A 27,984-nucleotide genomic window follows, 5' to 3' on the forward strand; every position below is an offset into this window, starting at 1 on the left:
TTCAGGCTCATGCCAGGCCGGCATGAGTCCACACTCTAAGTGCAGCTGGGACACTGAAGAGCACGGCGCAGCTCCTTGCCAGACAGGTGGGAGCAAGCGAAGGGCGGAAGTCTTACCTGGCAGGCTTCAGCTGACATCACACCTGCCGAGTAATGCCCCCCTGCAACCAAAAAAGCTCACAAGCAGTGAGCAAAGCTTTATAAGAAACTACAATACAGATATTTACGTAATTTCTGTTCAAAAGCGGTGTATCGTGCTTCTCCAATGCAGTAATGAAGTCAACTGGTTTTGTTGCAAACCCTTCATATATAATATCCAGAAGCACCCTGGTTGGGAACCACTGACATACAAGCTAAGGAAAAGTGGGGTGCTTTTTTATATAAGAGCTCATTACTGACAGGTTTACAGTTAATTATACACAGTGAACAGTGTATATTATACAACTCTGTAATTTACATTTGATACAATGGTCAGTAAATTCATACTGCTAACTGCCCCAGGCTTTGTGAAAACTAATTCTGCAGCCATTACAAAAGAAAAATTGCACAAAATTTCAGTCCATCTTTATTTGTTTTCTGAAAAATTCCTGACGTTACAGAACTAAATTGAAATGCCTTTAATACCCCACTCTTTACATTGTGACAAAAAAAAAAAAAAAAAAAAAATAGTTAACAGGACAAACTTTTTATAAAACTAAAATCTGTATCAGCAGGTTTTAACAGCGGGAAAACAAAAAGGAGTTAAAAAGCTGTCATTTCATTAAAAAAAGAAAAATTTGACGAGTGGATGAGGAAAAAGCACGATGAAACTGAAAATTTGCAAACTAGTTAAAACCTGGAGAGAAAAAAAAAAAAAAAAATATTGCAGGGCTATGCAGACTGACATGAGCTAAACAGAGAGGAAGAGATGTTGGAAGATGTTTAACTGCTTCCCATGCCACCAGCTTCTGAAGAAAGCCTAAAACAAGAAAAACAAAAGATAGATTTAAAAACCAAGAACCACAAGTGCTCCATATATTTATATTACAACTACAAGAAGCCCCTGTGCCAAAATACACATGGTAGATAGTATATAATTCAAGACTTTGCCCTATGTTAACACAGCCTGAATATAACTAAATCTGGTTCAGGGAGTGTGTACACCTAGCAATAGGGAAGAAACTTAACCAGAGTGCTACAGATTTCTGCAGCATTACAAACAAAAACAATGTTTCTGCCCCAAATCAATTTTGTTTGGGATTATATAAAATTACATTGGATTTTGATATCTGCAACTGCTGCAGACTGACCTCCCATAAAGTCAGGGAAATCTGTAATCAACCCCCAGCATTTTGGATACTAAAATTTTACATGCAGCAGATTTGTAAGTCAGAGGATCAATGTATCCACATGCTGTGAAGAGAACCCACATATCTGTACATTGCATGCTACAAATCCACATCACTGCAAATTTGCTGCACACAAACTTTCAGATCTGCTTGTGTGAATATACCCTAAATGTTAAAGCCGAGAAACAGTTGATCACCTGCACAAACCTGAATATACAGGTAGATAGTGTGTGACCAACATTTAAACCTTTCCGGGTAAAAATTTGTGCCGCCGTTTTAACATAATACCATATTACCAACCAAATGAATATCTGAAGTGCAATGGAGGCAGGCTGCTGCTCTGTGCTTGTTCTGGTAACAAACCTGTCCCCTTCAGCAGATGCCTCTCTTCTCCAGAAATAGTCACTCTTTAGAATGTCTGAATGGGACATGGCCATTGCTGTCAGCATGGCACATACAGCTGCAGCTTGCCTCTATTCACTTAAGAAAATCCCATATTACCAATCAAGTATCTGAAGTGAATAGAGGCAGGCCGCAGCTGTAGGCCATTCTTTCTCCAGTCTGCCTCAGCCCGCCTACATTGCACATAAGAAATCATTAGCAAAAAAGCCAGCAAGGAGCAGGCGCACTACCTGTATTCAGATTATTGCGGGTGACCATGTTGTCAGTTCCCTTTAAGATTTGTGTTTGTCCATATGCAGACCAAGGCCGGCTTCACACAAGAATAATGGGCACTAGTTCAGGCCTAACTTTCTAATCATCCAGTCAGCCATAATAGTGAGATAACCCACACACCATTGGGGGGGGGGGGAGAGAAGAGATCAAATCCTGTCCAGAGGAAAAGTTGCCCATAGCTACCAATCTGAGAGGCCTTTTCAAAGATGAAAGCTGAGAAATTAAAGCAGTGATCTGATTGGTTGCTATGGGCAATTCAGCCCAGAGGAAATCCCCCCCCCCCCAGTATACTTGTGTGAAACTGGCCCAACACTTTTTTGGAAAACACTGCTGCAATTTAGTTTAACCCCTTAACGACGCAGGACGTATATTTACGTCCTGCGCCGGCTCCCGCGATATGAAGCGGGATCGCGCCGGTCCCGGCGCTAATCAACGGCCGGGACCCGCGGCTAATACCACACATCGCCGATCGCAGCGATGTGCGGTATTAACCCTTTAGAAGCGGCGGTCAAAGCTGACCGCCGCTTCTAAAGTGAAACTGAAAGTGACCCGGCTGCTCAGTCGGGCTGTTCGGGACCGCCGCGGTGAAATCGCGGCGTCCCGAACAGCTGATCGGACACCGGGAGGGCCCTTACCTGCCTCCCCGGTGTCCGATCGGCGAATGACTGCTCCGTGCCTGAGATCCAGGCAGGAGCAGTCAAGCGCCGATAATGCTGATCACAGGCGTGCTAACACACGCCAGTGATCAGCATAGGAGATCAGTGTGTGCAGTGTTATAGGTCCCTATGGGACCTGTAACACTTCAAAAATTTTTTTTTTAAAAAGTGTTAATAAAAGGTAATTTAACCCCTTCGTAATAAAAGTTTGAATCACCCCCCTTTTCCCATTTAAAAAAAAAAAAAAAAAAAAAAAAAAAAAACTGTGTAAAAGAAATAAATAAACATATGTGGTATCGCCGCGTGCGTACATGTCTGAACTATAAAAATCTCATTAAGCCGTACGGTCAATGGCGTAAGCGCAAAAAAAATTCCAAAGTCCCAAAAATGCGTATTTTGGTCACTTTTTATACCATTAAAAAATGAATAAAAAGTGATCAAAAAGTCCGATCAAAAAAATCATACCGATAAAAACTTCAGATCATGGCGCAAAAAATGAGTCCTCATACCGCCCCGTACGTGGAAAAATAAAAAAGTTATAGGGGTCAGAAGATGACATTTTTAAATGTATAAATTGTCCTGCATGTAGTTATGATTTTTTCCAGAAGTGCGACAAAATCAAACCTATATAAGTAGGGTATCATTTTAACCGTATGGACCTACAGAATAATGATAAGGTGTAATTTTTACCGAAGTATGCACTGCGTAGAAACGGAAGCCCCCAAAGTTACAAAATGGCGTTTTTTCCGATTTTGTCGCACAATGATTTTTTTTCGTTTTGCAAAGTAGAATTGGCAACGCAAAAAATAAGCCATAATATGGATTTTTAGGTGGAAAATTTAAAGGGTTATGATTTTTAAAAGGTAAGGAGGAAAAAACGAAAGTGCAAAAACGGAAAAACCCTGAGTCCTTAAGGGGTTAAAGCCATAGCCAGAAGTGCATCCAGCAAGAAGACATACAAGCCATTTGCCCAAATAGGGAAAACACGTTTAGAAGTGAATTGCAGATTTATTGGCAGTTTAAATATTTTTCAGTGTTTATTAAAAACCTCGATCAGGCCTCATTTACACACTGTTGGTTTTTGACATCATAGGTTTATGTAGCTCATGGAGTTTCTTGATGTGGTATGGGGAAAAATACAACCAAATTCATGTAACTCTAATTGATCATAGGATTAAGGATTTCTTAAAATATTTTGATTTTGTTGTCTTCATATTCTTTAACATGTTTTCATATTGAAATGTCATTTTCTTCTTCACCCATGACCCCTCCCTTATACTGTGGTCAGATGTTATCTTCATTTTACAAAAGCCTTTGAATTTAAGTCAGGAGTGGATTCACCAAGTATAAGGGCACATTCAGTGAAAGTTCTGTTGTGGACATCATGTAACCATGAAAATGTCTCTTCAGGTTTCACATGTAAGCTCTGCTGCATGCTTCTACACTAGCTCAAGTCCTACCTTTATATTTTACATTGCTTGAATCCACTTCTGGTTTTGGCTTTTTTTTTTATAAAAGCAACCACCACAACTTGCAAATAGTGCATTTAATATTGCACTTCAGAGCCTTGGTAAATACTACTAGAGCTATGGTTGCTGGGACATTGCTACATCCATAGTGATATCCCATCAACCATAAAAAAAAGATTAAAAAGGAATTCAATAATTCAAAAATTCCTTGTGCGTTCGTAAATTCGTGCATGGGACTCCTTGTGTAAAGTGGCAAGGATATATTTACTATGAATAGAATCAGTGTGGTCATTCCTCATGTCTACAGCTTGCTTGAACATAAAAAAAAAAAAAAAAAAAAAAAAAAAGTAGTAGTGTACAGTGTAACATGCAGACCGCTCATAAATAACTCATACTAGGGCTTGTCAACAAAACTGTTGGCTATTTTATTGAGATACAGTGATTGCTGATCAAAAGGCATAAGACAGCTAACACTATTTGTAAGTTAGGATGCACAAAGAGGCAGGAATCTACCTTCCAAATCAGTAATCATGAGAACCCCAATCTCACACACTAACCACCATCTAGATGCTTAGTTTGTAGCATAAAGGAGATTAACATCAGATCCAACATGATAAAAGACAATGAAATTAAAATATTACATTTACAAGTTCAATTTCTAGGACAACTCAAACCACAGGCTACTCAGTAGGGAGAGAAGCGCTGCTTTTCCGATTTCGCTTTAGAGTATTGCAGGGCGGCAGAGGCAGGAGCAGCAGAGGATGAGGTGGAGGAGGCTGTGGACACGACATTTAGAGCCAGGAGCGGGACAGGTTTCATGTCAAGCAGATTGGAGACACAAGGGGCAGTCGAGGGATTAGGGAGGCTGGAAGGTGTTTCCGAGGAAGAGGAAGAGGAGGTGGAGGCTGAGGAGGGTTCGCCACCCCCGGCCGTGGAAGTGTTCACCAGAGAGGGGGCGGCATTGGAAGAGGAAGGGGTGGAGGGTTGAGAGATGCTGAGAAGGTCAGGGGTCGTGACGCTCTGGGAGGAGGAGGGTTTAGCAGTTTCTAGACTGAAACAGAGGAAAAAAGAAAAAAAGGGAACAAAACTAAACGGGTGGGTGGGAGAACAGGAACAAACGGAGGAGTACAGGAGGATAACAATGGAGGCTGAGAGCAAGCTAAACACTATAGTGAAACCCAGCTCTTATGTAACTAATTGATATTTTGCAATAATGCAACTAAACACAAGTGTCATTAAAAGGAACACTTAGGGCATAGCAGATCCTGTCCTATCTAGTGCAGGGCCTGAGGACTGTGCGTGACAACAAATCTAGACCAAAGTACAAATCCCAACAGAGAGATAGAATGAACACATACACCACTCAGGCCCTGTCCTAGGCAGAACTATGGATAAAGTTAGTCTTAAAAGGGGTTTTCCAGCAGGAGGAGTTTCAAATCTATATTCATTGTGTGGGGTTAAAGTAAAAACATATATGCTACCTCCAGCAGGGCCTCTGGTGTCCTGCTCCACTCCCCCCCCAATGAGATTGTTGTCCAGAGCTGCAGCGAGACTTTCTGGCCCAGAAAGCATGTGGCCCAATGCCCATAGTGCCACTTAGTGAATAACTGACAGGCAGGACATCACTGCAGCCAGCGATCTGCTGAGTGTCAGTACAACAAATTGGGTCAGGTTCTTCTGAAGCCCAACAAGTCACATGGCAGCTCAGGAAGATGATTGCATTGGGGGGGGTGGAATATGACACATGGGGCATCTTGGGAGTGCTGGAAGTTGAGCGTTTTATAGCCCACACAATGGGCATAGTTTTGAAGTGTGTACCTGCACAAAGTTTATCAATTGCCCAGCAACCATTTAATAAATTTGGTGCACGTACACATTACAACCAAACAAAATAAAAAGGTGGACAAAAACTTTTTCACCAACAATGAAACTCCAAAAGGTTTCATTTTGTACAGACTTTAAAATGCCCTTCATCACAGCATGTGCATTACAGGACCTTAGTTTGCTGAAGTGTGTTTCTTATTAACTCAATAGCAGCAGCTGTAGTACACCTATAAAGTTTACATTTTACTGCTAGTAAAGTGGTGACCGGTTAAATATTACATTGAGCTTCATGTCCTACCAACTGATTGACTTTTCATAGCACCGATATTTAATCAATTAGATATTTATATAAGTTTGCTACATACAACTCACAACCAGCCATAAACACCAAGTAATTTCCAGTTGGGATTAGTCATGGGCATATTGTGGTAATCTAGAAAAGCTTTTCTATAACTGTCCAGAGTCTGATATTACCCTGAGGCAGAAAGAGTTAGATTTTTATAAAATAAAAAAAGTCAGAAATTGCCATAATCCTGGCTGTATAAACTTAGGTGACAATTCCCACCAAAAAGAGTAAAAATGTATAAATAAAAATATGTTGACAAACTCCTTTTATTGCTCTAAGTCAGTGAAAAGAAAAACACTAAAATAAACCATATCGTAGCAACAATCAGTAAAAAAAATAATTTGCTCTTGGTGGGTTTAAGCCAGACTAAGTTAAACTACCCTTAGTGCATTTTTGGATACATTACACTTATGCTAGTAGGACCTTTTCCTCACACGTGTTGGCAAACTGTCAAAGGATGCTTACCCATCTACAGCAGCACACAGACAGCTGGCCCATTAAAGGGGTTCTCCCTTGTTTATACTGTTTTTTGTTATTATGTTTGTGTGTTATGTGTGTATAAGTATGTGTTTTTTTATGTGTGTTGTGATTATGTATATATGTATTTTCTTACCTTTTGTGAAGATCCGGAAGCTGGCCCCTTTTTCTTCCAGCGGCATGCTGTGTACCTCGTCCTCCGCCATGTTGTGTTTGGTAAGTGGGATGTCGGGGGGTGTGTTCTTGCTTCTGTCCTTCCTATCTTCTGACGTCCAAGGCAAATCTTTTCTTCCTGTTTCTTCCATGGCTCAGCGACGAATCTGCGGCCTCTTCTGGCGCATGCGCAGGTAGTTTTTTTTTTACCAATAAAGTTTTTTTTGTCTAATTGACAAACTGTCTGCACATGAGCGAGTATGCAAGTGCTACGCTAACAGCGTAGCGTATGTTAGGTCTACACTAATAGCGTAGCTTCACACAAGCGCAGACAGTTTGTCAATTAGACAAAAAAAAAACTATTTTTTTTTGTTGGTTTTACCAATAAACTACCTGCGCCGGAAGAGGCCGCAGATTCGTCACTGAGCCACAGAAGAAAAAGGAAGAAAAGATTTGCCTTGGACGTCAGAAGATGGGAAGGACAGAAGAACACACCCCCCGACATCCCACTTACCAAACACAACATGGCGGAGGCCGAGGTTACACAGCAAGCAACTGGAAGAAAAAGGGGCCAGCTTCCGGATCTTCACAAAAAGGTAAGAAAATACATATATACATAATCACAACACACAAAAAAAAAAAAACACTTATACACACACACACAACCATAATAAAAAAAAAAAACAGTATAAACAAGGGAGAACCCCTTTAAGTTTCATAGGCCAAACACTTATTTTAAAAGACTGATCATGTTCTGCAGCGCTTTGTGGTCCTGCAAAATGAACTGTGACTAGTGGTTAGTATAGCCAATTAAACTCAATGGGCCTACAGTCAGTGTGCCACAGAATACAAAGTCTTTTGACAGGTTACCAAGGTGTAAATGTACAGAATTTTTTTTATGATATATATCTAGTCTACTCTAGCTTAAAATTTCAGTCTTACATGCCCAGAAATCATGTCTAAGGTAATATGTTTAAAAGATTCCTGCAATGCTAAAATTAAAGAGTCATACCACGTGTCTTACCTGACATTGATAAGGTACTGAGCCAAACTAATGCTGGCTGTTGATCCAGTAATTGTAACCTGACGATCAGTGGAACCTTCAACAGGGTTAGCGATCTTGATCTGTGCTCCTGACATCTGGCGTATCTCATTTATTTTAGCTCCCTGTCGTCCAATGATACAGCCGATCAGCTGAAAACAAAGATATATATTTTTTAGACTGTATAAACTGATATGCTAGCATCAGGAAATCATAATCCAGATACACAGCCATGGAAGGTTTCTACCAGTCATTGACTGAATTCAATTAGAAAGGTGCTTGACTGCAAGGACTCCTAAAGGTGTTACAACTCCTAAGCCTTTGTTTCTTTATTCACCCTGTAACTAACGCTTGCTAAGTTTAATTTGTCTGAAAAGTCTCTGCACATTCTTAGGATCCTTTCCCACTGTCATTGGTGCACGGTAGGTGATGTCCATTAGGAAGCTAGCGGGAGAAAAATTTGTGCTTGCAATGACTTTCTCCCGCTATCTTCGGCCGCAGTAACAGGAGTTATAACGGACATTAGAGGTATCCCATTCAAGTGAATAGGATCTTCTTTGCCTGTTAAGACTACTGTTAGGCTCCGTTACAATAATGGACGTTAAGGGCAGGGAACCCTTAACGCCCGTTTGTAACTGAGCCACTTTCATAGTATGAAAGCAGCCTTAACAATTTGAAAGCATTTTAGCACTTAGACTACAAGTAAATCTTGTATTTGATGTTTAGTATAACAAAATGCTCATCCACAGTTCAACTACTTCCATCCTTTAGTGAAGCTACTTTATTATAATAGTATTGAGATCTTAATGTATGTTGAAGATTTTATACATACATCGTTTGGAATGCTGAGTTCATGGGAGGTGGTCTGAGCTGAAGCATCAATGCCTCCTAAAATAAAGTATAAAAATAGAACAAGACTTGTTAATCAGCTTACAAATTGTAGTTCTCAAATTTTGTACAAACTATTCTTAACGTGTTAAGTGCAATTATTTTGCTTTGATAACATTTCATCTCCTTCAGGCCGCGTTCACACGGCAAAAATTACACCTTTCTGCATTTAACTGAACAATGAGTTTTTGTGCATTCCGCACAAAATTGGCAGAAAATGAGCCCCACTGACATTTTTCCAGGCTTTGGAATCCCATTTAAGACCAGACTTATTTTTTCGGGACCGTGGCTGTGGAATCACATTAAACATAAGCAATACATTTAGGAAGACTTTCGCACTGAAAATTCACAGAATTTCTGGCGTGTAAACACAGCCTTAAAGTTCCCCCGCTTTAACCATCAGTGACAAAGCTCTGGACGAAAATGTAAACTCCGGTATAACTATTTTATAGCAACCCATTCCATGTTTAATCACTGCACAACTTTAACCCCTTCAGGACCAAGCCCATTTTGGCCTTAAGGACCAGAGCGTTTTTTGCACATCTGACCACTGTCACTTTAAACATTAATAACTCTGGAATGCTTTTAGTTATCATTCTGATCCCGAGATTGTTTTTTCGTGACATATTCTACTTTAACATGGTGGTAAATTTTTGTGGTAACTTGCATCCTTTCCTTGTGAAAAATCCTAAAATTTGATGAAAAATTTGAAAATTTTGCATTTTTCTAACTTTGAAGCTCTCTGCTTGTAAGGAAAATGTATATTACAAATAAAAAAAATTTTTATTCACATATACAATATGTCTACTTTATGTCTGCATCATAAAAGTGACGAGTTTTTACTTTTGGAAGACACCAGAGTGCTTCAAATTTCAGCAGCAATTTTCCAATTTTTCACAAAATTTTCAAACTCACTATTTTTCAGGGACCAGTTCAGGTTTGAAGTGGATTTGAAGGGTCTTCTTATTAGAAATACCCCACAAAAGACCCCATTATAAAAACTGCACCCCCCAAAGTATTCAAAATGACATTCAGTCATCATTTTAACCCTTTAGGTGTTTCACAGGAATAGAAGCAAAGTGAAGGAGAAAATTCACAATCTTCATTTTTTACACTCGCATGTTCTTGTAGACCCAATTTTTAAATTTTTACAAGGGGTAAAAGGAGAAAATGTATACTTATATTTGTAGCCCAATTTCTCTCGACTAAGCACATACCTCATATGTCTATGTAAAGTGTTCGGCGGGCGCAGTAGAGGGCTCAGAAGGGAAAGAGCGATAAGGGGATTTTGGAGAGTACGTTTTTCTGAAATGGTTTTTGGCGGCATGTTGCATTTAGGAAGCCCTTATGGTGCCAGAACAGCAAAAAACCCTCACATGGCATACCATTTTGGAAACTAGACCCCTTGAGGTACGTAACAAGGAATAAAGTGAGCCTTAATACCCCACAGGTGTTTCACGACTTTTGCATATGTAAAAAAAAATTTATTTTTTTCACTAAAATGGGTGTTTCCCCCCAAATTTCACATTTTTCCAAGGGTTAATAGCAGGAAATACCCCCCAATATTTGTAACCCCTTCTCTTCTGAGTATGGAGGTACCCCATAAGTTGACCTGAAGTGCACTATGGGTGAACTACAATGCTCAGAAGAGAAGGAGTCATATTTGGCTTTTTGAGAGCAAATTTTGCTCGGGGGGCATGTCGCATTTAGGAAGCCCCTATGGTGCCAGAACAGCAAAAAATACCCACATGGCATACCATTTGGGAAACTAGACCCCTTGAGGAACGTAACAAGGGGTACAGTGAGCATTTGCCCCCCACTGGTGTCTGACAGATCTTTGGAACAGTGGGCTGTACAAGTTTTCATTTTCATGGACCACTGTTCCAAAGATCCGTCAGACACCTGTGGGGGGTAAATTCTCACTGCACCCCTCATTACATTCCGTGAGGGGTGTCGTTTCCGAAATGGGGTCACATGTGGGGTTTTGTTTTTTTTGCGTTTGTCAAAACCGCTGTAACAATCAGCCACCCCTGTGCAAATCACCTCAAATGTACATGGTGCGCTCTCCCTTCTGGGCCTTGTTGTGCGCCCCCAGAGCACTTTGCCCTCACATATGGGGTATCTCTGTAGTCGGGAGAAATTGCGTTACAAATTTTGGGGGGCTTTTTTCCCTTTTACCTCTTGTGAAAATGTAAAGTATAGGGCAACATCAGCATGTTAGTGTAAAAAATAAAAAAAATTTACACTAACATTCTGGTGTAGACCCCAACATTTCCTTTTCATGAAGGGTTAAAGAAGAAAAAGCCCCCCAAACCTTGTAACGCAATTTCTCCCGAGTACGGCGATACCCCATATGTCGCCCTAAACTGTTGCCCTGAAATACGACAGGGCTCCAAAGTGAGAGCGCCATGTGCATTTGAGGCCTAAATTAGGGATTTGCATAGGGGTGGACATAGGGGTATTCTACGCCAGTGATTCCCAAACAGGGTGCCTCCAGCTGTTGCAAAACTCCCAGCATGCCTGGACAGTCAACGGCTGTCCGACAATACTGGGAGTTGTTGTTTTTCAACAGCTGGAGGCTCTGCTTTGGAAACAGTGGTGTACCGGACGTTCTTATTGGGGGAGGGGGGCTGTGTAAGGGTATGTGTATATGTAGTGTTTTTAACTTTTTATTTTATTTTGTGATAGTGTAGTGTTTTTAGGGTACAGTCACATGGGCGGGGGATTACAGCGAGTTTCCCAGCGCAAAATTTGCTGCATCTCAAGATGCGAGAAACCCACTGTAAAAGCCTCGCCCATGTGAATGTACCCTGTACATTCACGGGGGTGGCGGGGCGGGGGCTTGCATCAGCTGTTGCAAAACCACAACTCCCAGCATGCATGGTCTGTTAGTGCATGCTGGGAGTCATAGTTTTGCAACAGCTGGAGGCACACAGGTTAGGAAACACTGAGTTAGAAACAATGTTTCCCAACCAGTGTGTCTCCAGCTGTTGCAAAACTACAACTCCCAGCATGCCCAGACAGCTGAAGGGCATGCTGGGAGTTGTAGTACGGCAACATCTGAAGGGCCAGATGTTGCTGAACTAAAACTCCCAGCATGCCTGGACAGTCAGTGCATACTGGGAGTTGTAGTTTTGCAACAGCTGGAAGAGCACAGATTGGAGACCATTATACAATGGTCTCCAAACTGGGGCCCTCCAGATGTTGCAAAACTACAACTCCCAGCATGCATGGTCTTTTAGTGCATGCTGGGAGTTATAGTTTTGCAACAGCTGGAGGCACACAGGTTAGGAAACACTGAGTTAGAAACAATGTTTCCCAACCAGTGTGTCTCCAGCTGTTGCAAAACTACAACTCCCAGCATGCCTAGACAGCTGAAGGGCATGCTGGGAGTTGTAGTACGGCAACATCTGAAGGGCCAGATGTTGCTGAACTAAAACTCCCAGCATGCCTGGACAGTCAGTGCATGCTGGGAGTTGTAGTTTTGCAACAGCTGGAAGAGCACAGATTGGAGACCATTATACAATGGTCTCCAAACGGGGGCCCTCCAGATGTTGCAAAACTACAACTCCCAGCATGCCCAGACAGCCAAAGGCTGTCTAGGCATGCTGGGAGTTGTAGTTTTCAGACTCCTAGAAGCAGCAGTGAAGATCTTCACTGCTGCCTCTGAGGACCACATACTTACCCGTCGCTGCTCGTCCACGTGGCCGGTCCCGCGCTGCTCCTCGGTCCCGCCGCTGGATCAGGTAAGTCCGCCGGTCCCCTCGTGTTCCCCCCGAATGCCGCAGGTCCCCGCGAGCCCCTGCAGTCTTCGTCCCCCGTTCTGCCCGACTTCCAGGGGCGGGCAGTGCGGGGGATCTGAACTTTCACCCCAGATCACTGTGATTGGTCCACAGGGACCAATCACAGTGATCGCTGACCAGGACCATCAATTGATGGTCCTGGGGGTGAAGCAGAAGTTGTCCCCTGCTGGAAACAGCGGGACTTCTGCCAGTTAACCCGTGCGATGCTGCGCATCGCCGGGTTAACTGCATGTCATTTATAAACGCCGGGATGCGCGAACGCACTGCACAACCCGGCGTTTATATATGACATTCTGCGGGAAGGGGTTAAAGGGGTATTCCAGAAAAAAAAAAAAAAAAAAGTTTATCAACTGGCTCCAGAAAGTTAAACAGATTTGTAAATTAAGATTCAGTAAGAAAAACGTAGGTGCACTCACTGCTCAGTGGATACTACTGCATGCCGGGGTACGGTACACGGGGAGCTGGGTCTCAGCACAGGAAGTGTGGCGCTCGGAGGCTATGCCGGCAGTTTCGCATGGAAGAAGCACGCACTTACGTGTGAAACTGCCGGCGTAGCCTTCGAGCGCCACACCTCCTCGTGTACCGGACCCCGGCATGCAGTAGTCTCCACTGAGCGGTGAGTGCGCCTACGTTTTTCTTTATTGAATCTTTCCGATACTTGTATGTGTGCACCCCGCAGGAGACATTAAGATAGGTACCGGGGTTTGACGACAATCCAGTCCAGGTGATATATGTCCTCAGAGTGCTCTCTCCTTTCTTGTCTTTATACATATTCGATTTGTAAATTACTTCTATTAAAAAATCTTAATCCTTCCAGTAGTTACAAGCTGCTGAAGTTGAGTTATTTTCTTTCTAACAGTGCTCTCTGCTGACACTTGTCTCAGGAACAAATCCCCATAGCAAACCTCTAATGCATCGGAGAAGACAAGGCATCAGCAGAGAGCACTGTTGTCAGGAAGAAAATAACTTCATCAGCTAACAACTACTGGAAAGATTACGATTTAATGGGAGGGGGGGAGGGAGAGAATCTGGCATCCATTGTTTTTGGACAACAGACAGGATCCCTCCAGCGTGTCCAACCATCCGGCATCAAAATGGAGAGACTGTATGATTGTGAACTGTCTCATTCAAATGAATTGGCTCAGTTCTAGCATCAGTTTCCCTCCAATGCATGTCAGAGTTACGATGGTAGTCTACATGTCATAAGTGGGAACAAGCTGTCAGAATGGTAAATGTGGGGAAGGTATTTTATAGCACCCCAAACCACTTTTGTATCCCTGGACAACTCCTTAAAACAACCACATGTACTTATCAGGTGACCGGGTGGGCGAAGGGTCCCTACTTGCCTGAATCCTGTCCCATTAGTGCATCAACAGTGCAGACAACCACAGCAGCCTGCACTAATTGAGCACTACACAATACAAGATTACATATAGAATGAGGTTATATGCCGACCAATTTATAATAGTTCCCAGCTAGTTAACTCAAAGTTAGAAGGGGAGGTGCCTAAAACTGAATTTTATTGATATGCATTAAAATAACACCCTATATAGACAAGTGTATTCCCAAGAGAAAAAGGTGCTCTCAAAATATTATAAATAGTAATACAAAAAGATACGGTTGTATCTATAAACAGCCAATTGCTATAACGTATCAGTCATGCAAGATGGTATTAATCGTATGCTAGTAAGGTATTTATGTAGCAGGGATGTGGAATTCCTATCGCCCGACGCCCGGGACAAGCAGTTTCGGGCGCCGGGCAGGTGAATTTGTCCGTCCCTTAGCCCGGCTTCGGGCAAGGAGGGCCGGACCTGACAAGTGCGGCGGCGATCTGCAGTCTGTATGGAGCGGGCTGCCGACTCCTGCCCGCTCCATACTCTGCAGCCTGTGTCCTCCGAAGCAGAGCAGGGGAGATGAGAAGCTGTGTATTTGTTTTCTCTCCCCTGCTCTGCAGACGTGCGGGGGGAGATGAGGGGGCGTGGCTTCTTTCTCCTTGTGCAGACCTGCGTCCTCTGGCTTCGCTCCCCGCACATCTGCACGGGGAGACTGTATGCGGCGCTCACAGGGGAGTATGGAGCGGGCTCAGGATTCCTGCCCGCTTCATACTCTGCTGCCCCCGGCTGTTCTCAGTAGCCGGGGGCCGCCGCTAATAGCCAGCATGCGGCGATCGCCGCGGCTGGCTATTAACCCTTTAGATCGCCACTGTCAAAGCTGACAGCGGCATCTAAAGGGAGATGTGAATGCTCCCTGGTGGGCTAGTGGGGTGGATAGGGTGTTATTTTAATGCATATCAATAAAATTCTGTTTTAGGCACTTCCCCCTTCTAACTTTGACTAATGGATGGAACACTGTTCACACTGATTAATCCTGTGCAATGGCACAGCATTGATTAGTGTTATTAGCACTCCATTAGTGTTATCTGCAATCCAATAATGTAAACAAACAGTAGTGATGTCTTAACTATTAAATATAATGCATTAGAAAGTTAGCAAGCCATGTTTGATATAGTTCTATTGGCAAGGCATGGTAAGATTTAGAACAGTGCTAACACATTGCTCTCGTGTATAGTACTTTAACCCTTTAGTGTTACACAAGCTGCAAAACTGGTAAGAAGGGGCCAAATTTTGCTGGACTCTAGCAGCTGAGGAAAGCTCCTGTTACCTACACTACCGCCACCCGCCCTCAGTCACTAGGCTGTACCGTAACCCCCACCTCTCCTATATAGTTTAGCAGCCAAGGGAAACACCCAGGACTCCAGAGCCCAATTTGCATATCTTTAGGACTCTCACATTTCCATCAGGCTCTGCTCTGAGGAGCTCAGTCTGAAATTCTGTCAGTTATAGCAGGTTAAAGGCAATGTGAACTTGGCATTAAAGGGGTATTTTTTAATAAATGTTTTTTAAATATCAACTGGTGCCAGTAAGTTAGATTTGTAAAACACTTCCCATTTAAAAATCTTAATCCTTCCAGTACTTAGCTGCTGTATACTACAGAGGAAGTTCTTTTCTGTCTGACCACAGTGCTCTTTTCTCCTGCTCTGGACAGTTCCTGACATCGACAGAGGTGTCAGCAGAGAGCACTGTGGTCAGACAAGAGAACTCTAGTATACAGCAGCTGATAAGTCCTCGAAGGATTATGATTTACAAATCTAATTTTCTGGCACCAGTTGATTTAAACAATTTTTTCTTCCACTGGAGTACCACTTAAAACAAAAAAAAAAAAAAAAAACCTCTCGTCCCTTAACCTAAAAGCCTGCTGACAGGCCTATATGAAATTATATGAGTACGGCCACCTTTACATACAAACCAGCAACATAGATTAGGGACTGCATTATAGGTGAAAAGCAGGACATGCTTTCATGTCAGTCAAACGTTAAATCCAACATAATCAATTTTGACTGACTGCAGCGAGCCAATAGCAGAAAACTTCCATTTTGGCAGCACTCCTGTATAGAAGAACCTACATATGTTCCTTATGGCCAACCACATCCCAGTGCTGCTCTGGGACATTTACAGTGATGTATATTACTGTGTGCTTACAGGGTTTTGGTATAGCCTCAATTTGAGTATACAACGTTTCCCTTAGATTTGGAAATGATCTAGCAGATCAGAGCTTGTAGGACATTGCAAAGCAGTTAGCAGTGTGGTTATAAGAAGAAAACACAAGCTAAGAATCCTTACCACTGAATCCGGTGTTGCCACTATGGGACATAGGGAAGTGAGATTGCTGCATTGCCAGTTGGTGTAACTTGGTCAGCTAAGAAAGAAAAAGAAAGCATTTCTACATAGGAGCAATGCACTTGGCTTTATAACAATTCAAGCATAGTTTCTCCGTGAGAAAGGTTAAAGGCTGGCGAAGTATTAGCAGCTATAAAGAAAACAACACTTGAGAAGAGTTAAGACTGTCTTGAGCAGAAGCAGTGCATTTTAAAGAGGTAAAAGGCTGGGACACACCACCTGCCAGAGTAAAATGAGCAAAGCAAAAGAGCAAAGAGAAAGTATCATTCAGTAGTTACCCACAACCCCTGAAGATAAATAGCAAAAGCACACTTACATCAGGCTGAGGAATGGCATACTGTCCTTGAATGGTGTAGGCCTATAAAAAGGAGTAAAAGTCCTATTAAACCCTTGTGACAGCCAGAAAGACCTGAAGGTGTGAAGGCAAGTGATAGCAAAGCAAAACTACAGCTGGTAGACAAAAAGATGGAAAAGCAAGGTTTAATGGACAGCACTGAGATTATGGAAGAGGTACTGAAGCAATCCACCTTTAGCGTGACATAAGACCCCCAAAACCAGAATGTGGCATTCACACATTTGACGCTTCTCATTTAGTCTGGAGGAATGTAATTATATGCAGTGATCAAATAAGCATGAAGTTAACCCCTTAAGGACACATGTAAAAAAAAAAATAAAAAAAAAAAGGTAGCAGCACACTGTCAAAAAAAAAATGGAGGCTCTTAGCGCACTTTTTGATCAAAACGTGTGTCTCTCCCCCCCATCCACTGCCATTTAGTTTTTTTCCCCATGTCTTGTACTTGCCACAGCAGCATGCACCTGTGTATTGAGCTAGGTGCTGGCTACATTTTTGTTTCATTTTGTTTTTGCTGTGCAATGTGGGGGGAGTGGCTCCCTCTGTAGCCGTGCATCCCCTCCCCTATTTTCACAGGAGGTGGTTTTAGGTTGTTAGTGGATCCAGCATGTCACCCAGCCTGAGGTGAGTGAATGTTAGGGTCCCATCCTATATGAGGCCACCTCCATGTGGTGGATGGGGGGACATGTTTTGATCAAACAGTGCGCTAAGAGCCCCCATTTAGTTGACCAAGTGTGCTGCTGCCATTTTTTTTTTTTTTTTTTTTTTTTAAACATGTCTTGTACTTGCCACAGCAGCATGAACCCGTGTATTGGGCTAGGTGCTGGCTACATTTTTGTTTCCTTAAGGACACAGTCCATTTTGGCCTTAACCCCTTAAGGACACAGCACGTCATGACCTTAAGGACCAGAGCATTTTTTGCACAGCTGATCACTGTCACTAAGCATTAATAACTGAGATGCTACTTCTGATAGATTTTTTCCGTGACATTCTAACTGTTAGTGGCAAATTTTCTTGGTGAAAACTTCCAAAATTTCGTGGAAAATTTGAGCATTTTGCATATTTTTTTTTTTTTTACTTTGAAGCTCTCTGCTTATAAGGAAAACAAACATTCCAAATATATTTTATATTGATTCATATATACAATATGTCTACTTTATGATGGCATCAAAGTTGACATGTTTTTATTTTTGGAAGACATCAGAGGGCTTCAAAGTTCAGCAGCAATTCTAATTTTTCACGAAAATGTTCAGAACAGGTCCCTGAAAAACTCTTGATTTTGAAGTGGATCTGAATGGCCTTCATTAGAGATGAATGAAGTTAGTGATTCGATTCATCACAAACTTCTCGGCTCGGCAGTTGCTGACTTTTTCCTGCATAAATGAGTTCAGCTTTCAGGTGCTCCGGTGGGCTGGAGACTCTCTCCTAGGACTGTATCCATTTCCAGCCCACCGGAGCACCTGAAAGCTGAACTCATTTATGCAGGCTTAAGTCAGCAACTGCCGTGCCGAGAAGTTTGTGACGAATCGAATCACTAACTTTGCTCATCTCTAGCCTTCATATTAGAAATACCCCATAAATGACCCCATTATAAAAACTGCACCTCTCAAAGCATTCGAAATTACATTCAGAAAGTGAGTTAACCCTTTAGGTGTTTCACAGGAATAGCAGCAAAGTTTTTACACTTGTTCTTGTAGCACTTGTTCTGCACTTGTTCTGCAGATAGCAGCCAGGACCTGCCGTGCATGCAGGTGCTCACGTCAGGTACAGGACGTAAATGTACGCCATGCGGCATTAAGTATAAGACATACATTTACGCCCCATGTCGTTCAGGGGCTAGGGATTTTAAAAAGAAAACCGTTTTGCCATTACAAGAAGATGCATTATTCTCAAACCTCACTGTTTCAGTAGCAGTTTTACCATATACATCGATTTGTCTCAAGTAGGTTAACCCCTTAACGACCAAGGACGTATATTTACATCCTTGGCCGGCTCCCGCGATATAACGCAGGGTCACGCGGTGACCCCACGTCATTTCAGGTCGGTCCCGGCATGTATCTGATGCCGGGACCCGGGGCTAATAGTGCGCGGCAGCTATTAACCTTTTTTTAGACGCGGCGTTCAAAGTTGAACGCCGTGTCTAAACCGAAAGTGAAAGCTGCCCGGCTGCTCAGCAGGGGGTGATCGGGACCACCAGTGAAAAAGAGGTGTCCCGATCAGCTGGGACACGAGCGGAGGTCCTCTTACCTGCCTCCGGCATGTCCCCTCGGCGATTGATTGCTCCAAGCCCGAGATTCAGGCTTGAGCAATCGACCGCCGATAACGCTGATCATTGCAAAGCTATGGCTTTGAAGTGAACAGTGCTGGCAATTTGTGTGCAGTGACCTATAACACTGCAAAAAAAAAAAGTTAATAAATGTCATTTAACCCTTTCCTTAATAAAAGTTCAAATCACCCTCTTCGCCCCCCCCCCCCCCCCCCCCCCACAAAAATAAAAAACCAAAACCCACCATGTAAATAAAAACAAACATGTGGTATCGTCGCGTGCGTAAATGTCCGAAATATATCATTAAACCGCACGGTCAATGGCGTATGCGCAAAAAAATTTCAAAGTCCAAAATAACGTATTTTTGGTCGCTTTTTATATCATGAAAAAATTGCGATCAAAAAGTCCGGTCAATACAAAAATGGTACCGATAAAAACTTTGGAGCACGGCGCAAAAATTAGCCCTCATACCGCCCCATATGCTGAAAAATAAAAATAAAGTTATAGGGGGTCAGAAGGTGACAATTTTAAACGTATACATTTTTCTGCATGTAGTTATGATTTTTTTCAGAAGTAATACAAAATCCAACCTTTATAAGTAGGGTATCATTTTAATCGTATGGACCTACAGAATAAAGATAAGGTGTCTTTTACAGAAAAATGTACTGCATAGAAACGGAAGCCCCCAAAAGTTACAAAATGGCGTTCTCTTCAATTTCGTCGCACAATGATTTTTTTTCCGTTTCACCGTAGATTTTTGGGTAAAATGACTGAGGTCACTGCAAAGAAGAATTGGTGGCGCAAAAAAATAAGCCATCATATGGATTTTTAGGTGCAAAATTGGAAGGGTTATGATTTTTAAAAGGTGGAGGAGGAAAAAACGAAAGTGCAAAAATGGAAAAACCCGTGGTCCTTCAGGGGTTTAACATTTAAAAAGGAAACAGACAGCTGGTTCAACCGCACTGAATCCAGTAAACGGGGTTATAGTGCAGGTGAACTGGAATAAAATGATGTACAACTCACCAAGATCAGTGCAACCTTTGCAGAGATTTAGGGAATCTTAGCCTCAAATACTAATATGTAAATGACCTCTGCGCAATGGAGGCAGAACCAGGCATACTCCGAATCCCTGCCTTCATTCTCTGCTCCTCTATGCCCAGGCCCACCTCACGAATCATGGACCCCTTCACCCATGTAAACATGTGCATATAGAAGCAGATGACTGAGGCAGGGATGCAGAGTATGCCAGGCCCAGTCTCAATTACACAAAGGATGACTTGCATATTAGCAACGGCGGCTACTACACCTTTTATATCCAGTATGGTGGTACCAATCCGGAAAGTTCTTAACTGGTTCACCTGCACTATAAAGCTATGTAGTGAGTTTAGTGCTGGTGAACCGGCTATCATTTTCCTCTAAATATTTACTAGATAAACCTAAGCCCAATTTGGAAGCTATAATCAAGGTAGCCACAGACACCAGAAAGCCAAAACAAGATGTATGGAAAAAAATATAACAAATAAAGGAGTCTAGCATTTGCTCCTCTCAACCTCCTACTGAAATACACATTTGGCAAATACATGTATTAATGGAGAATAGGACTCATAATCCCTAACATTCTAATGTGAAAAGTCTCCTCCAGATCAGCCTAATATGTAATGATCAATGAACAATGTCATGATCCAATGTTTATGCAATAATATTGGAGACTGCACATGATCTGTGATAAAGGCCTAGGCATAGAAATGTAATTTCCACTTAACATTCAATTCAAATTAGCTTTCAATCCAAAAAACAGGCCTTAGGGAAAATTGTGACATTAGGAAAGGGGTAGATATAAAGTGATAAAATATCAGGACCTACCCCATGGAGATCCACAGCATCTAGGGAGACTCCCCCTGTGTGGGACCTCCGCCCCTCCCACAGGTCAGTCTCACATGCGTGCCCTCCGGCCTGGCGCGACACCTGTTGAACAAAGCGAAAATGGGGTTCAGTCATCTCTGATAAAAGTCACAGCCTCAGACTTAACCCAACCACTACACCTAAACATGAGGAGTAAGGTGGGTCATGGATCCAAAATGAGGCCACCATTTTACATATTCTTCCTTCCAATCATTTCACTCACACATTTCACTGAAGGAACGTACAAGTAATGACTTCCCATGCCCCAAGTACTAGCAATACAAATATAACAAGTTACTTTATGCTAGGTTCTCTTACAAAAAAAATAAAATAAAAAGGGAAAAGGAGAATTATTCTACCATATTAAAGTACTGGTTAATAAAGTCCTAGTAACTGGGTTGCTGGTAAGGCCTGATCTGATGCAGACCTACAGTAAGAGGGCCATTACTGTAGCTTCGTAACTGCTTTGTACACTGAACGAAGGACAAGTCCTGATCCTGCTAAAATGCATTGCAAGTGCCTCAAAGTAGTGGTACAGTACAATTATATAGTTCTATAACTTGCTGAATACATGGCACATGGAGTGTTTTTTTTTAAATCAAAATAAACCATTTGTCATCATGCCATGTCAAAATTTTTGCATCTCTCTACCAGACGAACTTAGAAGTCATTTTGGATCCATAGTTACAACCCAGAGAGGGGAAGTGGAGGGGGTGGGGTTTGGAACAACTGAAAATGAAGACCATCAGGCAGGCACTTCTATCAGAGACACTTACACTTTGTTCAAAAAGGTGATCATCAGCTTGGCACGCGCACAGACTTTATACATACACTGACTACCTAATCATCATGCGGAGATCCTTTGAACTAAGCAACTTTTTGAAGACAAATTAACAGACCTTTATCCCCTTTCTAGCAACTAGAGATGAGCGAACTTACAGTAAATTTGATTCGCCACGAACTTCTCGGCTCGGCAGTTGATGACTTATCCTGCGTAAATTAGTTCAGCTTTCAGTTGCTCCGGTGGGCTGGAAAAGGTGGATACAGTCCTAGGAAAGTCTCCTAGGACTGTATCCACCTTTTCCAGCCCACGGGAGCACCTGAAAGCTGAACTAATTTATGCAGGATAAGTCATCAACTGCCGAGCCGAGAAGTTTGTGACAAATCAAATTTACTGTAAGTTCGCTCATCTCTAGTAGCAACTGCAGACAAAAGTAGCTGGGTGCACTTAGGAATTTGTACAGCTATAATGTTTTTACTAATTAAGGGGCTATTCACAAGTACAGTATCCTACGCAGATTTGAAGCTGTCTAGTCATTTAGTTTACATTGAAATCTGCTGCATAAAATCTGCAGGATACTGTACGTGTGACCCAAACAGTGATTAAACAGTCTTGCACACCTCAAAGGCTAAACTTGTGGCAGAAATGGTGCAGATTTTTACATGAAAAATCTGCAGAAGGTCACAGTAGTGTTTAAGAGGATTATACGTCTCAACATGCTGCTGGTATTTCTAAACAAAAGCATGCTGTGAATTGTGTAGATATTGCTGCAGACTCGTGGCAAGATGAACAGCGGAGAACTTCATTATGGGAGATCAAAACCTGTGCAGAGTAAGAGTTTCCCATAGCAACCAATTAGTTTACTTTTTTTACAAGGGCTCTGCAAAATAAAAGAGATCTGATTGGTTACTATCAGATCTCTTATTTTGTTGAGGCCTTGTTAAAAATGAAAGTAAACTAATTGGTTGCTACGGGAAACTTTTCCTTTGCACAGGTTTTGATACATCCTTGATAGTCCTTGTAACACATCATGATGTCAGCAGCTTCTTCAATCCTGAACTGTTAGCAAACCTACTGAGGTCTGCATTATGATAGGGCAGTGGGGATTAATCCTAATGCTTACTGTAGACCATTGTCTACTTACTACACATCAATAACCCCTTAAGACATTTCATCTTTGCATTTCCGTTTTTTCCTCCTCGCCTTCCAATAGCCATAATGCTTAACATTTTTCAATTGAGGGGCTTGTGTTCTGCACCCATTGTACTTTGTAATTACATCACTCGTTTTGCTACCAAATCACAGTGAAAAGAAAAATTGGGCCAAACTCTAAAGTGTATAAAAATGAATCTTAAAAATTTGCCTTTTGTAAAACCCTATAACTTATTTTTCATATACAGGGTTTGAGTTTTTTACTCCGTGATCTGTAGTTTTTATGAAGACTATTTTGTTTTGATGATCACTTAATTTTTCTCTTGGATATGTGCCAACTAAAAATATGCAGTTCTGTTTTTATTTAACCATTGATCGTGTGGGTAATCTAACATTTTAGTAGTTCAGACATCCACACACTGCGATATCACATTTGTATTTTTGTTTACATAAAAATGGAAGAAAGTGATTTAAACTTGTAGAGAAGGGGCTGAGTCACATTTCTGATATTTTTATTCTACCCCCCCCCCCCCCGGGGGATTACTACATGCAGTTGTCTGACTGCATGCACTCAACAATGCTGTGCCATAGGCATATAATTGATCAGTGTTATCAAGGCTCCATAAGTGCAGACTGTTGAGGCTGCCTGCACTATTGAAGAGCTGATTGGATGAGCCGGTGGCAGATAGGGACCCTCTGCACATCCTCTGGGACACCTGACCAGCTCCCTTGTGCTAGCCGGCAACAGATTTTAAAAACATTCCGACAACACAATCAACTGATTGCAGCATCTAAAGGGTTAATGCCAGACATAATCCTGATTGGTGATGTCTGGCATAAATTGGGGGACGTGGCTGTGAAAAGCTATGAATTTTTGAGACGTTTCCTGTGCCATGCATGGCAAAATTATGAGGTTTTAGAATTGTAATATAGATAAGGGTTTTCCATCCTGCAAAAGTAATCCTTTATTCACAAGAATGCTGGGGGCCCTAATCTCCTGAACAGGAACCCAAGTCACTTTCTATAGGAGCCATTGGGGGGGCAGAATGCTGTACGGATGAATAGAGGCAGCAAACATGTGCAACCCATTGCTCTACTCTGACAACAGACGAGAGTTTGGTCTCCCTGCAATCAAATCGTTATTCCCCTGTGGGATATGGGGGTGGGGAGGGGGAAGTTGAACTTTGATGGGAACTGCCTTTTATTTAGGATTTACAAGAAAAGCATTTGTCGCAGATCATGTGCAAGCCCACTACTGGGGTAGAGACCCAAGCAGATTTATTATATATAAAAAAAAAAAAAAAAAAGAAAAAAAGAAAGCATACCATGTTTGAATTGGAAAACAATAGTTTTACATGGACTTACCTGTCCACCGGCAAAAATCACAGGAGAACTGGAAGGCTTGGGTCGGTATGGGATGGTGACCCCCTTCGGAGGAGACTAGAAGTTATGATGAAGGATAAGAAACATTAACTTTGGATCCAAATCATAATTTTAAATTAATGTACTGTGTTAAACAGGGCCGTAAGATATTGTCTAGACTCACTGATGCTTTAGCAATTAACTGCAGAATGGCTACCAAGTGTCACTACAGAGGGCCACATGCATCAGTGCGTTAATTTGACAGCCCACAAACCAAAAAACGTCACAAGTTTACACTCACCTCAAGCATTACCACACAGATCTGCTTGACGCACTCTATGATTGACTGAGGAATACCAGCAATAGTGATCGCACGCTCTGTGGAATTAGGCAGCATATCTCCTGCAACTTGAACCTGAGCCCCTGTACTCTATAAAAAGAAGAAAAAAGTTAGGGCAGCATATTTAACTCAGATCTGCTCAATGTTAGGGCCAATATGGCTCTGTTAGGAGTGCTGAAGAATAAGTCAGTTTAGTTTTGATGTTTCGGTATGTATGCCCCAGAAACTCTCGGGCAGTGTTTTCCAATCATGTGCCTCCAGCTGTTTCTAAACTCCCAATATAAAAGGCTGTCCGGGCATGCTGGGAATTGTATTGCAACAGCCAGATGCACCCTGGTTTGAAACACTGCTGTAGAGTGACTGGTCCCACTAGCCTTACAGCAAATAGTCTGTATTTCACCAGAGCAGCATTTGTAAGTGTTAAACATGTTATCTAGCGAGTAAAGCTCTGTGGCTGTAATAGGCTGACCACACATGGCAGCATACGAAGCTTACAAACCTGCTTTAACCTCTTGACTGCCACAGGACAACCAGTGCCGTCCGATGTCAAGAGTGTATTGTGCAGCCTCAGGACTTGCACAAGATTCATACCCAGCAGTATGAGCTGTCAACAGAAGACCAAGATTGGCCATTTTAACTGTTTGTCACTGGTGGTATAGTGGGGTCTGATCCCCCTACCCAGGATCCCCTTCAGGATTCTAAAGGCCTCTGAATGCAGTGACAACTTCTTGTAGAGCCTACTGTATACAGGTAGGTACTAGCTGAGCACAAAAAAAGGTCAGTTTAATGCATTACAATAGCAATGAAAGATTATACAGAAGCCACCTAAGGGGACTAAAATTTAATTATAATTAAAAATTCTCAACTTCTCTTGAGATTCCAGGATTTCATTTTTTCTTTTACTTAGATGCCACAATCAACTTTGACCAAGGGGTCTAAAGAGTTATCACCAGACATCTTGCCCTGCGCCCTCAAGCTGCGGACCTGCTCAGTGAGGGTCCCGACCAATTTACTGAGAGTTTGCCAAGCAGATGGCCGATAACACTAATGCTATGCAAGAGCAAATTATTCAGTGTTCGAAATCTTAACAGCGAATGTAAAATTTCCAAATGGGGGCTTTAAAACTATACATCAAACTATTTCTTGAGTCCTTAACCCCTTAGCCCACAAAACTCCCTCCCCGCACTAACCAGAGGTACTGGCTGGTAGTGCAGGGGACGCTGATCAATATGCTGCCTACCATGCCCAGATCCATGCGCCCATTATCTTCATTATTCCTGATATGCAAATGATCTAACTGGCACGGGCGGGGCTACATTCCTTCATCTGGCACTGATGTCATAACCGCTCGTCCACGGCACCACCCGGCTTATGAATATTCATCCCCTCCCGTACAGGACTCCACTGCGCTGAGGGCGCTTCCTGTGTACATCTTGGAGCGCCATATGCTTAGTGGAGTCCTGTACAGAGCGGGGAGGAGAGGGAGAGGATGAATATTCATAAGCCGGCCGGTGCTGCAGACAAGCGGCACTGACGTCACAGTGAAAAATGAAGGCAGTAAACCCGCCTGTGCCTGTTAGATCATTTACATATCAGGAATAATGAAGATAATGGGCGGATGGATCCTGGCATGGTAGGCAGCATATTGATCAGCGTCCCCTGCACTACCAGCCAGTACCTCTGGTTAGTAGAAGGGGGGCGGTTGGAGTTGTGACAGTTTTCCTTTAAAGGGGTACTCCACCCCTAGACATGTTATCCCCTATCCAAAGGATAGGGGATAAGATGTCTTATTGCAGCGGTTCTGCTGCAGGGGACCCCCGCAATCTCCCTGCTGCACCCGGCTTTCATTTAGAGCTTTTTTTTTTTGGCTCGTAACGTCACGTCCACGCGCCCCTTGTGGAGTCACGGCAATGCCCCTCAATGAAAGTCTAAAAGAGGCGTGACCACATAGATATGCCTTGAGGGGGCATGGCCATGACATCACAAGCAAGAGGTGGACGTGACAAGCATCTGCCCGACATCGCCAGTCATCCGACACTGAGCGAAATTCTGAAGAAAAAAAAAAAACCTTAACCCCTTAAAGCGCAACTGTAATGCTATTCTACCCCTCAGACTAATACCATGATAGTATAGATGATGACACTTAATGCAGCTATACATTTGGCTACTTTATCAGCAGGAAAATAGTTTTATCGTGCGGTCAGCAACAGTCGAAAAGGCGTGGCTGGGGATCGTAATGCCCCACCTCCGCCACGCCTATCCCCTGTAAGTGAGCGCAGGGATCACCGATTGACACACAGGTCCCCACCCTCGATGTCCATGATGTGCGGTCCAGTGTGACTCCACTGAGCCTATACATATGTGCACCTTTATGATATCCAGGTGAAGCTATTTTGGACTTTTGGGATATTTACGCATGATACCAATATGGTGGGTCCCTTGCTGCTACCAGCAGCCAGGAACTGTCGCGCATGACTCGAGCACCGCGCCGATGCTCACGGTTATGTATAGGACGTAAGTGTACGTCCTGGTGCGTTAAGTACCACCTCACCAGGACGTACATTTACGTCCGGCGTTAAGGGGTTAAACACAATGCAACTCCAAGTCAATCACACTGAAGTCACACTGTCCACTCAGGAAGCAACACTGATTGACAATTTCACATGATGTTGTGCAAATGGAACAGGTGGAAATTATAGGCAATTAGCAAGAGACCCCCAATAAAGGAGTGGTTCTGCAGGTGGTGACCACAGACCACTTCTCAGTTCCTATGCTTCCTGGGTGATGTTTTGGTCACTTTTGAATGCTGGCAGTGCTTTCACTAGTGGTAGCATGAGACTGAGTCTACAACACACAGAGTGCAGCTCATTCAGAATGGCACATCAATGAGATCTGTGGCAAGGTGGTTTGCTGTGTCTGTCCAGAGCATGGAGGCACTACCAGGAGACAGGCCAGTACATCAAGAGACGTGGAGGAGGACAACAACCCAGCAGCAGGACCGCTACACACCCGCCTTTGTGCAATGAGGAGCACTGCCAGAGCCCTGCAAAGTGACCTCCAGCAGGCTACAAGTGTGCATGTGTCCAAACAGACTCCATGAGGGTGGGTATGAGGGCCCGACATTCACAGGTGGGGATTGTGCTTACAGCCCAACACTGCAGGATGTTAGGCATTTGCCAGAGAACACCAAGATTGCAAAATTGCCACTGGCGCCCTGTGCTCTTCACAGATGAAAGCAGATTCACACTGAGCACATGACAGTCTGGAGATGCCGTGGAGAACATTCTGCTACCTGCAACATCCTCTAGCATGACCGGTTTGGCGGTGGGTCAGTAATGATGTGGGGTGGCCGCACAGCCCTCCATGTGCTTGCCAGAGGTAGCCTGACTGCCATTAGGTACCGAGATGAGATCCTCAGACCCTATGCTGGTG

The 27,984-nt window shown here is 42.9% G+C and overlaps 1 protein-coding gene across 4 annotated transcripts in view; it reads right to left on the reverse strand.

Moving 5' to 3' along the window:
* Nucleotides 1-541: 541 nt before the first annotated feature.
* The window catches only part of PCBP2 (poly(rC) binding protein 2), a 49,115-nt gene continuing 21,672 nt past the window's right edge, over nt 542-27,984 (reverse strand). Inside the window, exons 6-13 of one of the 4 annotated variants that reach the window (XM_056555228.1) lie at nt 24,514-24,642; nt 24,216-24,290; nt 20,879-20,980; nt 16,714-16,755; nt 16,341-16,416; nt 8,802-8,857; nt 7,952-8,121; nt 542-957 (exon numbers count right to left, since the gene is read on the reverse strand). In XM_056555228.1, coding sequence (XP_056411203.1) covers nt 921-957; nt 7,952-8,121; nt 8,802-8,857; nt 16,341-16,416; nt 16,714-16,755; nt 20,879-20,980; nt 24,216-24,290; nt 24,514-24,642 — 687 coding nt within the window. In that variant the 3' untranslated portion in view covers nt 542-920. Of the gene's footprint in view, nt 958-4,537; nt 5,179-7,951; nt 8,122-8,801; nt 8,858-16,340; nt 16,417-16,713; nt 16,756-20,878; nt 20,981-24,215; nt 24,291-24,513; nt 24,643-27,984 lie in introns of those variants that run through there. The other 3 variants (XM_056555226.1, XM_056555229.1, XM_056555227.1) reach the window with 3 other exon arrangements.

This window comes from Hyla sarda, chromosome 2 (genome assembly GCF_029499605.1).
Source record: "Hyla sarda isolate aHylSar1 chromosome 2, aHylSar1.hap1, whole genome shotgun sequence".
In the NCBI taxonomy this organism is placed as follows: domain Eukaryota; kingdom Metazoa; phylum Chordata; class Amphibia; order Anura; family Hylidae; genus Hyla; species Hyla sarda.